Source organism: Orcinus orca, chromosome 14, assembly GCF_937001465.1.
Source record: "Orcinus orca chromosome 14, mOrcOrc1.1, whole genome shotgun sequence".
NCBI classification, from domain to species: domain Eukaryota; kingdom Metazoa; phylum Chordata; class Mammalia; order Artiodactyla; family Delphinidae; genus Orcinus; species Orcinus orca.
In genome coordinates this window covers 27,829,810-27,842,472 of record NC_064572.1, presented here as the reverse complement: position 1 = coordinate 27,842,472, position 12,663 = coordinate 27,829,810, and the positions used below count along the sequence as shown (strand labels likewise).

General features: G+C 51.0%; 1 protein-coding gene across 6 annotated transcripts in view; it reads right to left on the bottom strand.

Moving 5' to 3' along the window:
• The window catches only part of HK1 (hexokinase 1), an 83,664-nt gene that overhangs the window by 44,767 nt on the left and 26,234 nt on the right, over positions 1-12,663 (bottom strand). For 4 of the 6 annotated variants that reach the window (XM_049697277.1, XM_049697276.1, XM_004280793.3 and 1 more), the window contains one exon: positions 6,258-6,420. In XM_049697277.1, the coding sequence (XP_049553234.1) occupies positions 6,258-6,399 (142 nt within the window). In that variant the 5' untranslated portion in view covers positions 6,400-6,420. Of the gene's footprint in view, positions 1-6,257; positions 6,421-11,742; positions 11,926-12,663 lie in introns of those variants that run through there. The other 2 variants (XM_033407585.2, XM_033407584.2) reach the window with 2 other exon arrangements.

Here is a 12,663-nt window from a genome sequence, read left to right as displayed (position 1 = left end):
GGTACTTTTTATTTTGTTAACATTTTAATTTAATTAATTTATTTACTGTTTTAATGGTTTTCAAAAAATAAAACCATTTATTTATTTCATGTTTTACACTGGCTTTCATCATAACTTAAAAACAATAGCTTGGGAAATTTTTCAGTTGCCAGCCCAGTCAAAGGTCTCATTTTCAGTTGAATGAAAGGCCTAAGTAAAAGCAGGTTCTTGTGCTCAAGTTCCAGGTGATGGTGGGGCATCTCCTGCTTATTGGTGTCAGTGTCAACACACAACGGGTAAGAGCTTTCAGCCCTTCATGCGGAAAGGGATCAGGTTTCAAGCAGCACCTTTGCAGGACCCAGGCCTGAAGTTTTCAAGCAAGGTAAGTGAAAATTGTCTCAGCTGCCTCTAGGTCGGGAAGGAACCTGGCCTTAGGGTGCATAGGGCTGGCCCACACTTCTGTGGCTCTGCAAGACCCCTGCCCCACCCTAGCTCTCCACTGCTCCTTTTTTTAAAAAAAAAACACAAACACAGGTCAGTAGGGTTCCAAGGAGTTAGGGTCAGAGAAGGAGACCAGAAAGGCGACCTTAAGATGTCACGACAATGCTAAATACTGCATACTCCACACATCTGCTAGTGGGAGTTGATGGGTTTGACGGGGGCCATTCCCTGAAGGCATTTTACAAGAGGTCACTGTTAAGCCCAGTGCAGCTCCTGATCTGTCCCTGAGCAGTGACCTTGATTCCAGGGTGTGTCTGTGATTGCTAAAAGAAATGGCAGTTGGCCTCTCTTCTGTAAATCACATTTGCACCTCAGGAAATGTGAGACAAATATTAACTTACCTTCTCGGTTTATGGATAAGGAAGCTCCAACCAAACCAGGTGAATGACTTGCTCACAGTCACGCCTGTGGCAAGCCCAGGGCCCTTCCCTTTTCTTAGTCACTCATGTACTTGCAAATACTGGGATGCTCCTAATTTTTTATGTATATATGTCTTATCTTCCTCAGTTGGATGATAAGCAATTTGAAGGCCAGGGCAATTTAACATGCTTACTTCCCTCCCCCAGTACTGAGTCCTGCAAATCTGTACGTGTTTGCTGCTAGTTTGATAAGAACTACCTGGGTTAAATGCATGGTCTGTTCAGTCCTATCCTCTGCCAGGCAAAGGACACCAAGGAACAACTTCTGGAAAGGGCAGCAAGATTTCCGGTAAGCTTTGTTTGCTGTCTAGCATCTCTTTAGATAACTACCCTCCAAAGAGTCCCCCACTTTGCCCATCATGATTGGTTCAGGATGGGCACGTGATCCACGTCAGCCAATCATTACCCTCTCCAAGACCACCTCTGGGACCTCTAGTTCTTAGGTGAGGTGTCAGCTAGGGCTGCCAGGGCTGTCTCTGCCACCATAAGGGAGAGGTGGCCTACAAAAGAAGCTGACACAAAGACTAAAAGGATAAGAGACAGATGAGTCCCTGTCAACAGAAGCCAACTTACAACTCCATCTCCCAGTTATGTGAACCTAGAATTCCCTTTCTTGCTTATGTAACTTTGAGTTAGATTTTTTTTTTTTTTTTTTTTTGCGGTACGCGGGCCTCTCACTGCTGTGGCCTCTCCCGTTGCGGAGCACAGGTTCCGGACGCGCAGGCTCAGAGGCCATGGCTCATGGGCCCAGCGCTCCGCGGCATGTGGGATCTTCCCGGACCGGGGCACGAACCCGTGTCCCCTGCATCGGCAGGCGGACTCTCAACCACTGCGCCACCAGGGAAGCCTATTTTTTCCTTTAAATTCAAGTTCAGCTTCTTTTTGCAGCAGTTGGCTTCCCTCTAACTTCCTCTTCAAATCTTTGGCCTCAACCTTCCTGCCGGCCGCTGCTGAGACTTCGTCCCACATTTCCCATTTCCACTGAAGCCAGAAGAACTGCTCTTCTAGAGAAGGCTCATTAAACAAAACATCTGAAGGGCCCCCGGCAACTCTCCACTTTCTAACGACAACCATTATTACCGGCAAATAATGGAAAACAAACACGGGGACAGATGTCTCTCTTGAGTCCAGACCTGCGCTGGAATACAGGGCAAACAAAAACTCTGCTTTCATGAAATGCCTGCCTTTGCTCTGCTCCGTGAATTAATTCTGTACATGAGACACAAAGCCTTCCCTCCTGTCTGCAATCCAGCTAGTTGATGAGAGTTTATACCTTCGTCAGAAACCCACCCAGAACGCTAGACATTCAGATTTCATGAATGGAGAGAATTTCTGAGACAATCCAACCACCTTCCCAGATAAGGAAACAGGCAGAGAAAGGTAAATGACCAGCCCAAATGCTGCGGAAAAAGGAAATATTTTCCTTCCTTTGGCTGGAAAGTAGTATATTTTAAGCACCCAGAATTTAACTGTGACCACACTGCAAATCAAACATTTTTAACTTAACCTTTGAGCAAAGAGCCTGCCAGGAACCATGAAACAGAAACAAGGAAATGTTCAACTCAATTTATCCTCGAGAAGCTTACGATCTAATTGGTATTTATGGATACAATATCCTGAGTGATAAATGACAAGAGGAGAAAAAAGGGGAGGTTTCACAAGTGAGACAAAGTGTTGGCCAGGCCTTCTGAGGGAGGCTGGACGCAGCTAGGCACCTATCCCCGACTGGGCAGCTCTGAAGAGAGGTTTCTGTTTAGCCAAGTCATCGGAGTAAAAAGGCTTCAATATCTTTCTTCTTTATATATTATTCATACCTTTCCCACTCCAGAAAGGATATGCATCAGCTAAAAGCCACTTTAGGGTTTTTGGGGGTTTTTTTAAACCTAGTGTGTAGATTACTGGAGAGCAATTAAAGAAAAACCACTGCCCATAACAATCGTCAAAAGGGGAAAAAAATTCATAAAAATGGGCTGATAACATTTCGGAAAAATCAGTAGAGTTTCAAAACTCTGAGTCCAGTCATGAAGGTCAAGGTCAGCGGGAAAGGAAAGGTTTGTTTCTCCCTCTGACTTGGAAGTCACATCACCACTTGACAGGCAGGGGCATCTGTCAACCTCAGTGAGTCCAAGTTATCCTTTGGTGGTTTGGGATTACCACTCATTCTGTCGCTGACTAATTATACAGTTGAAGCAGTAATTAACATTGCGAAAAGGGAACAGCACCACGGTTTACTATGAAGGAAACCCACATCCCGGCTGCTCCAGGGGACCTCCTGGTTGGAGGCACTTCCATCACAAAGGGGCAGGGGCTGCACTGGGGTCAGGGGCCCAAGGCCTTGGTATCAATGTCAATGTCTGTGTGGGGCTGTAGTGACCATTCCAAGGGGAGTGTGGGCCCCTGGGCACATGACCCGAGCCCACCCATGAACGTTAGCAACAGTCATAGGGAGAAGAAGTATAGGGTGTATTACTAGGGTTGCACAGTGGCCCCCCCAAAAGATATGCGGAAGTCCTAACTCTGGGTGCCTGTAAATGTGGCCTTATTAGGAAATAGGGTCTTTGCAGATGTAATCAAGTTAAGAGGAGGTCATGAGTGTGGGTCCTAATCTGACTGGTATCCTTATAAGAGGAAAATGCCATGTGACAACAGAGGCAGAGACTGGAAACTACAAGCCAAGGAATGCCAAGGATTGACAGCCACCACCAGAAGCTAGTAAAAGGCAAGGAAAGATTTAACCCAGTGTCTCAGAAGGAGCATGGCCCTGCTGGCACCTTGATTTTGGACTTCTAGCTTCCAGAACTGTGAGATAATTCACTCTGATTTAAAGCTACCCAGTTCGTGGTACTTTGTTACAGCAGCGTTGGAAACTAACGCAGGGTAGAAGAAACAGTCACCAGGGAGGACAGAGGTGGGCAGGGTAGGGGAAGGCTGGGGGACCCAGGGCCTCATGCATAGGAGGGCGGGTCCTTGTGGTTCAGGGCTTTGGTTCCTCCTCCCCCCTCCTCCTTCTGTTCTCAGCACTGTTCTGGGCTCCCAAGAGGCCCTAAACATTTGGCCCCAACCACGCTGGAGATGAGAGGCTCAGAAGGAAGCATGGGGCCCAGGCTGCTGGCTCCAGTTCCGCAAACCCTAGGACAGTGTTTCCCAACGTGGGCATATTACCACATATGTTATCACATTTAAGACACCACTGATTGCAGACACATCATTATTTTACGTAATACGAAAGGAGGAAAAAATACTGCCGATAATAATTTAAAGATGCAACTATTGTACAATGCATTGCTGATTTCAGAGGACTCAAACAAAAAGGTGTCTCAAAATAGATGAAATATAGTAATAGATGTTGGGGGGAAAGATCAAACAGGTTTGGGGAAAAGGAAGGTAGCCGGGTTAAACAGGTTTCTCTCCTGCAGAACTGCTCAGGGCCTTTAATACGTTGGTGTCTGCTTTGAATCTCTAAGAGGGGGCTGCAGAATGTTGTCTTTCCCAAATGAGGATGAGTTTTGGGCCCTGTTTTAAAGAGTAACTAATGGGGACAAATGACTAGATTACTAGCCATTTGTGTATGTGGATCACACTTTGAGCCCCTCAACCCTGGAAATGGTGTGTGAAAGAGTGAAGGAGGGCACCCCCTGCTGACACACAGTCCTGGGAAGGGGAGCTGGCTTGCAAGCCGCGTTCAGGAGGAAAGAGAAGGCATCTCTCATGGGATGTGCCGGCCCTGGGCCAGTCACACAGGATCAGGTGCTCCCCAGGCATAAGGTAGCCTTCTGAGCTCTCCAAGCAAAGCCAGAGCAAGGGCCCTGGGGGGCTGCCCATCCCACCTCGCCTCCCCTTCGTCTTTTCTCAGCTGACAGCAGCTGACCACGCCTCTCTTACAGAACTCAGCTAACCCTGTAAAGGCACAAATGCTCCTGGATGTGAATGCCATTCGGGGCTGGGAAAAAGCAGGAGTGAATCAGAAAGCCAGAGGCATCAGAACAAAACCCAGGGGACACCACGGTCTGGTCACTCTGATGACTAGAATCTCTTCGGCAGTCATAAAAAAAACCTAAACTGCTGGTCACCAAGACCTCAAGGAAAACAAAAGGATAAAAGTGGAGTAGATTTTAAACAGTCAAGAAACATCAGAGATATAAGTACCAGTGTGTGTGCATGAAGTAAACCCCAACTGTGGCCACAGGGCAAACAGAGCACATGCCCTTCCTAGGCGTCCCAATCTTGTTCAGGACTTTAAAGGCCGGCTGCAGGCACAGCAGGGCCTTCCCACTGCAGCCAGTCCTCCAACAAGCCGTGCGCTCGCCCACCTTTCATAAACATCAGCTGCAACAGCTGCAGTTTTCCTGATGTCCATTTTGTCGGCTCCATATCAGATGCCCCAAATCGCAGCTTTAAACTAGTCCCCAGAGTAGGGAAGAAACACAACAGTGTTGTAAGGGCCATACTTTCAGGCTATGTACTCACAACCCCAAGAGAAACCTGACTTTCATGATCTCTCTCCCTCCCTCTCACAAAGCAGGCGAGCCCCCGCCTAGAGCACAGAACCCGGCTCAGAGCAGGATTCCTGTGCGTGCGCTAAGCTGGGGCAGGCACAGCACCCACTCCTGGGTCAGCCAGACAGAACGACCTCCACTGAGCAGGCCAAGGCCAGGCTGTGCCCTCCCAGCCTCCACCCTGCCAAGAGCAGGGGCTGAGGCCAGTCCCTGGGGAGGGGGTACTGACAATCCTCAGGGAGCCCCCAGATCCCCACTGTGGGGCATGAGCCACACGATGCAGACCAACAGGATAATTTTTTTTTCCAGTCCTACTCCTCTCACCATTTCTCTGCTTGAGGGGCTACCTTGACTTAGCATCTATGAAATTTGTACAAATGGGGACTTGAGTCTCCCCCCTGAGTCTGAGACGCACCTGGCCGCTAGGATCGCTACTTATCTGGGGTACTAAAAGGAGGCCTTGGTGCCCTGATGGAGAGATTCTCCTAACATGAAGGAGAATCATCTGTTCTGGAGCCATTCATGTTCTGAAGGCATAAGAGTAACTCACACAGCATCTGTAAGATCCATAGACACTACACTTTCTTACCATAAGTCACTAGACAGGCCGACAAAGGCAGGTCAGCATGGTCCAACCACAGTACCCCCTACAGCACATGGTAGGATCTCAATGGACATACATTGGATTGATGGATGGATGGATGGGAGAACAGATGGATGGAATGGTGAATGAATGAATCACTGGATGAATGAGTAAATGAATGAAAGATGAATGAATGAACAAACAAATGAATGTAAGTTGGAAGGGTGGCTTCACAGAGCTTTCAGCCCTCAGAGCCCAATCTCTGGGTGAGAGACTCACCTGAACCATCAGGAATGGACCTTACAAATGTTGGCAACATCTTGACTGTGGCTGTCGGATTAAAATCCCGGGAGAGGCCATTCTTCATCTCCTTTTTGAAACGAGCCATGATATCTAACAGAGTTTCATCAGAGAGCCGCATGGCATAGAGATATTTGTCGATCTGGAAGAAGGATGAGAAGGAAAGAAAGTGAGGCCAAGGCTGAGGAAGGTCGTTTCAGCTCAAGTCTGGCTGGGGTAGGACAAGGCAGGCAGCGTGAGGTTCCCACCTGCCTAAGACAGTCCAGCTCCCGTGGGCACTGGAACACCCAGGCTGGCTCATCATTCAAGTGCAATCAACCATGTCACTCAGAGCAGGCTTGCAAATGCTCTGAGCCCCGGTTCCCCCCTGTAAAATGAACCAGACACGTCCAAGGTCCCTTCCAATCCTTGACTATTACATGGAAGCTGCCCTTCAATCCCCAGGTACGTGCCAAAAGCACCTTAAGCCTCCACGTGACTCCTTCCCTCTGTGAGAGGTGGCTGGCTCATCCTCACGTGGATGACAGTGCCACAGAACAAGGGCTCCAGAGCCATCTACCTGGGGTTCAAATCCAAGCTCCATCACTTACCAGCTGTGTGAACTTCAGTTTCCTCAACTGAAAAACTGAGATGATAAATAGAACGTAACTCACAGAATGTTGTAAGATCAAAGGAGACAGAGAAGCACTTAGAACACAGAAAGTGCTCAGTAAACATTAGCTATTAGCATTGTGAGGCAGTGGTGCTGGTGGGTTTCCTTGGGCACGACTTCTAGGTAGGTGGAAATGGTGGACGAAGGGCTGGAGCCCTTCAGGACATGGGGCTGCAGGCCCAGAGCACGGAGACCTTAACCTCACTACCCCCAGCAGGTATGAGACAGCCCAAGTTCCCACGCCCGTGTGCCAGGGCCCATGTGCCCACACTTCCTGATCAGACCGCTCCTGACCCAACAGGACCAAACCAACCCGCTCCACTTCCTGGGCTCCCCACTCTCCTCAAGGATCCTGGGCTCCTAACCTCAGGCCCTGTTGCTGTCATTTGTTGTTCTTCCTTCATAGTATCTTCCCGCTGACTCTATTTACTGGGCACCTACTACATGTCTGGCTCTTGGTTAGACATCTGTCCTCATGGTGCCTGATCCTGTGGAGTTCACTGAAGTCTCTCTGTCTCACCATTCATTCTTTCTGCCACTCCCTGCCTTAGGAAGCCCTGATAACCATGTGCCTGTATTCCTGACGCCTGATGCGTAATCAGTGTCATGGTTTTCAATCTTCAATTTCTCTCCCTTCCAACCCAACCTCTACACCACGGCCACATTGCACCTTCTTTTTTTTTTCTTTTTTCTTTCTTTATAAATTTATTTATTTATTTATGGCAGCATTGGGTCTTTGTTGCTGTGCGTGGGCTTTCTCTAGTTGTGGCGAGCGGGGGCTACTCTTCGTTGCGGTGCGCGGGCTTCTCACTGCGGTGGCTTCTCTTGTCGCGGAGCACGGGCTCTAGGCGCGCAGGTTTTAGTAGTTGTGGCTCGCGGGCTCAGTAGCTGTGGCTCGCAGGCTCAGTAGTTGTGGCTCTCGGGCTCTAGAGCGCAGGCCCAATGGTTGTGGCGCACGGGCTTAGTTGCTCCGTGGCATATGGGATCTTCCCGGACCAGGGCTCGAACCCGTGTCCCCTGCATTGGCAGGCGGACTCTTAACCACTGCACCACCAGGGAAGTCCCCCACATTTCACCTTCTTAAACTGGGACCCTGGTCACTTCACTCCCCTGCTCAAAACCTTGCAAAGCCCCCCACATTGGAGGCGCCTACACTCTGTGGGTGTGGCTCCGGGCTCTCTGCACACCAGCCAAACCACCTCTACCATTCCTGGGAGGTGCCTGGCCCTCCTGTTGAAATGCCCTTCCTTCTCTTCCCAGCTACTCAAAGCTCACCTCCCCTTCAAGGTTCAAATCAAATGTCACCCCTCCTGCAGACGTCGAGACCCTCGGGGTGCAGATACCGCCTCCCTCAGCACCGATCTCTCTGCACGGTCCAGCCTGGATCATCACTTTCTATGCCTGTCACCTGGACAGTGTCTGCTCCATTCACCTTGACCTCCCCATGTCTCACAAGCAGCCTCACACACGGCAAGTTTCTGGCAGATGGACAGACAGATTTATGACCCAATGAGGATGAAAAGACCTTTGACGTGATTTGCTTCTGAGAATGGCTTCTCATGCTTACTTTTCAGGGTGGCTGGAAACGTCCGACTCAAGGACACAGAGTCATTTCTGCATATTTTGGTCCTGGGCAGCCTTCTCGCTCTGGACTCCATGCCTCGTGCTCCCCCAGGCCCTGCCTGTCTCCTGTCTCAGGGACAATCAGGGCACTGGCAGGAGTCCCCCAGTGTCCTCTGTGGCCAGAGACAACCCTGCCCCCACCCGCATCTCTTCTACCGCAACTACCTTTTCCTTTCCCCTTCGTGAGAAAGCCGTGTGGAGAAGGGCAATCAGAAACCGCCAGGAGCTGAAAGATAAATGGCCAGAACACAGCCCTAGAAGACATGCTCTGTTCTACCCCCAAGGCTGGCAGCGCTGATCCGCAGCCCTTGCTGTCACCACGCCCACGTGCTGGTCGGGAGAGGCAGTCACACGTGCACGAGCGGCCGCAGAAGCACATGGGGGCTACGAAGCACAGACTGGAGAAGGCTGCTGGCGGGGGTGATGTCAGAGAGTGCGTCCAGGCACAGACAAGAGCGTGTGTGAAGGCCAAAGGTGAGGGAGGGAGGGTGGTCTGTGGGATGACGGAGCACACAGTGCAAGAAGTGAAGCAGCTGGAAAGGCTGCCAGGAGCCAAGCCTGCAGGGTCTCGTGCACTGGGCGAGCAGGTTCCGACTCTAAACGTGACTCTGAGTATTCAACAGTGACACATGTTTCAGAAAGCTCAGCTGTGCGCTGGGGCGGGGACGGGTGAGCAGTACCAGCAGTCACGGCGCTGCTCTGGCATGTGGACGTGTTTCCACTACCACACTCCTCACCCTACATCACGATTATCTGTCTACTGACATGCCTATCTCCTCCGATAACATGTGAGTTCCCCAGGAAAGGAAAGAGGGAGGAGACCTGTGGAACTACCCAGTGGCCTGGCACAAAAGAGGAATTCAGTGAATGCCAGATGCTAGAATAATACTTTATAATTATATCAAGTGCTTTCACATCCAATATGTCATTTAACCTTCAATACGACCCTGTCAGGGGGACATTCTTTTTTTCTTTTTTAAAATTTATTTATTTTTGCCTGCGTTGGGTCTTCGTTGCTGCACGCAGGCTTTCTCTAGTTGCGGCGCACGGGCTCTAGGCACACGGGCTTCAGTAGTTGTGGCGCACGGGCTTAGTTGCTCCACGGCATGTGGGCTCGAACCCATGTCCCCTGCATTGGCAGGTGGATTCTTAACCACTGCGCCACCAGGGAAGTCCCAGGGGGACATTCTTAATCCCCATTCTACAGTTGTGAAAACTGAGGCTCCAAGAAGCTAAGTGATTAGTTCGAAGCACACAGCCAGGGAGTCAGTCCCATACCTGAGAGTCTAACACCCTCCCTACAACCGTCCCCATCCCTTGGAGAAGGCCAGTCCCCCTACCGTGTGGAGATCAGGCCCAAGCAAAGCTGCTGAGATTTTCCAGCTGGACAGGGAGAAACTTCTAGAAGAAGCAGGGCTCCACAGCCAGCCTGCCTCCTAACTCGAGGCACAGCTCAGCACAGGGACAGTGAGCCCAGAAGCCAGACGTTTTCAGGACAGCCAATCAGACCCGAATAGAGGCAAGAAGCTCAAACAAGAGAATAGGCTGGGGATATAGAAGACGACCTGGCCCCCCAGCGTAGAAGGAAGGAGGGTTTCCCCCGCTGGTTCAGGTTCATGAATCATCACGTGGTACAACTCTTCTCAGAAGAGATGTGGAAATTGGGGCCAGAAAGAGGGTATAGCTTAGGGCAGAGCTGGAACTGACTTTGAAGCCTCCTGGATCTCAGGTGCATGAGAAGAAGCCAAGGGGCACCCCTTCTGGTCCTCAGGAGCTCAGGAGGGGCCTCTGAACAGCACAGATCCTGGGGCTGGGCTGCAGGTACCCCCCAACGCTGCCCAGCCAGGCAAACACCTGGTGCAGGACTCAGCAGATCCACACCATATGGACTGTGGCCCTTTAAGCAGCCCAGGAAGCGCTGGAACAAGAGACGTTTGCAGAATACTCCCAGGGGCCCAGAGTGCCCAGCACCTCACTGAACAAGGGGCCTCTTTCCTCTCATTCAGACTAGCCCTGCCTCGCAGCTGGCCGGGCTGCCCCTGTCCACCTGGGAAAGAAGCTGGGAAAGGGTGGTAGGTGGAAGGGGGTAGAAAGGAAGGGTGTCCTCCTGCCCATTTGCTCCAGATCTCTGCAAGAACCCCAGTATAAGAGCTGCTTTTCTTATAGGAGGTTGGCCCGGAAGCCCAGGAGGGGAGAGATGGAGGAGGGATGCAGGGCCGGAGAAGGACAACTTCTGGCTTTGGGAGGTTTGGCCAAAGTCTGTGGTCCTTTCAGCATTTCTCTTTCCGTCCCCTCTCCATAGCAACTCCAGATCTTTTCCTCTCCCCTCTCTCTCCCTCCCTTTCACATTTCCACAATTCTTGCTCTTCTCTTAGGACGCTGCCTCAAACTCTGCTGCTCTGGCCAAACGCTGGTGCCCAAAGAATCCCACCTGTGCCTCCAACCCCCAGCGCTACATTTTGGTGACAGGAGGGCACAGCACCTCTTCTGGTGGGCTTCAAGCTGCAAGCCTTTGGAACATCTCTCATAGGATGTCTGTCACAGACAGAGACAGAGGCTTCCAGGAGTCTGTGATAGGAACCTCCTGGGCTCCCTTTCACACATGGTGTCTGACACAAGTATTCAGGACTCGGTCAGACTGGGAAGGAAATGGGGGAGGTCCCAGGGTCCCAGACACCACATGGCGAGCTGGGTCCTACAGACTCTCGGCTCAGACTGACGACGCCCCTGTCCAGCCCCCAGGGCATCTTTCACCGCCACCGCCACCGCCACCACCGCCACCGCCACCGCCACCACCGCCGCCGCCGCCACCACCACCACCACCACCACCACCACCACCACCCACCACCAGGGGAAGAGCCCTTCTCCCGAGGGTGGGAGCCGAGGAGGCTGCACAGGGCAGGCACTGGTGCCCTACTACTGTGCAAATACCTGGGCTGTCCTTCCTGTGGACCAAGAGGGCCTGGAAGCTCTCATCGGCTCCAGAAGCAGGAACACAGCAGAGGCAGGAGGAGATGTCAGAAGAGAACACAACCTCACCAAGCCCCGCTGGCCCAGAGCTGTCCGGCCAGTGGAAGAGCCCAGCGACCCCGCACTGGTCTAAACTCAAACATTTCTGTGCCCGACCCCAGCCCCACCTCCTGGTCCCAACAGACACGTATGAAAAAAACAATTCAAGACTGTACATGCCCAAGTGGACAGGCTGGTCATGGCAGGAGGCTCCGTAACCACTGGTGACCCAGGCACTCTGACCCCCTGTGGGAGGGGGAACAGCCATGGAAAATTTTCACTCCCTCTCTCGTCCATTCTTCCGTGAGGATCAAGAACGAGGCAGAGCAACAGGTGTGACTGAAGCTGAGCGGCACAGGCCTACGAAGTGAACGTTCCAAGTGAGACACTTTACTTGCAAAGGAAATTGGGGAGCTGGCAGCGAAGCGTTAAGAAGGACTCTTGCTTAAGGGTAGGTCAGACATTTCAACATCAGATTCACTTCTCTTTCTTAAGGAGACTGACTCAGGAACGAATGGGTCCAGGGGGGTTAATATTATTTTAATAAGAGCTCACGTGTGCAGAGGGCTCTGCTATTTACACACACAATTTTCACACACATTATCCCACCTGGACAGCATACAAAGAGAAGCAATGAGCTCATGGATGCCGGGGGTCTGGCATGAAGTGGTGCCTAATGTGTTAGCTCCCCTTCTCCCGGCACAGAAACCCAGCAAAGTAGGCGGTAGTCGAGGAAACTGAGCCCCATGACTCACACAAAGTCACATGGTTTATCAGTGGCAGCTAGATCTACATTCCAGGTCTTCTAACCCCTCATTTGGGGCTTCTTCTTACAGATTTCTATCTTTTCTTACATGGCGGGAAGAACATAGGGCTATGGATGAAGACAACTGAGTTCAAATCTAGGACCTGCCATTTATTTGCTGTGTGACTTTGGACAAGTTACTTAACCTCTCTGAGTCCTGATTTCCTCACTTTTAAATGAGGATAATTATACTTTCACCTCAGAGAGCTATTCGGAGAATTTTAATTATGTACCAAGAATTCTTCCCACCCTTCCAACGAAATGACAGAAAGGGAATCCATCTCCCTCACGCCCTT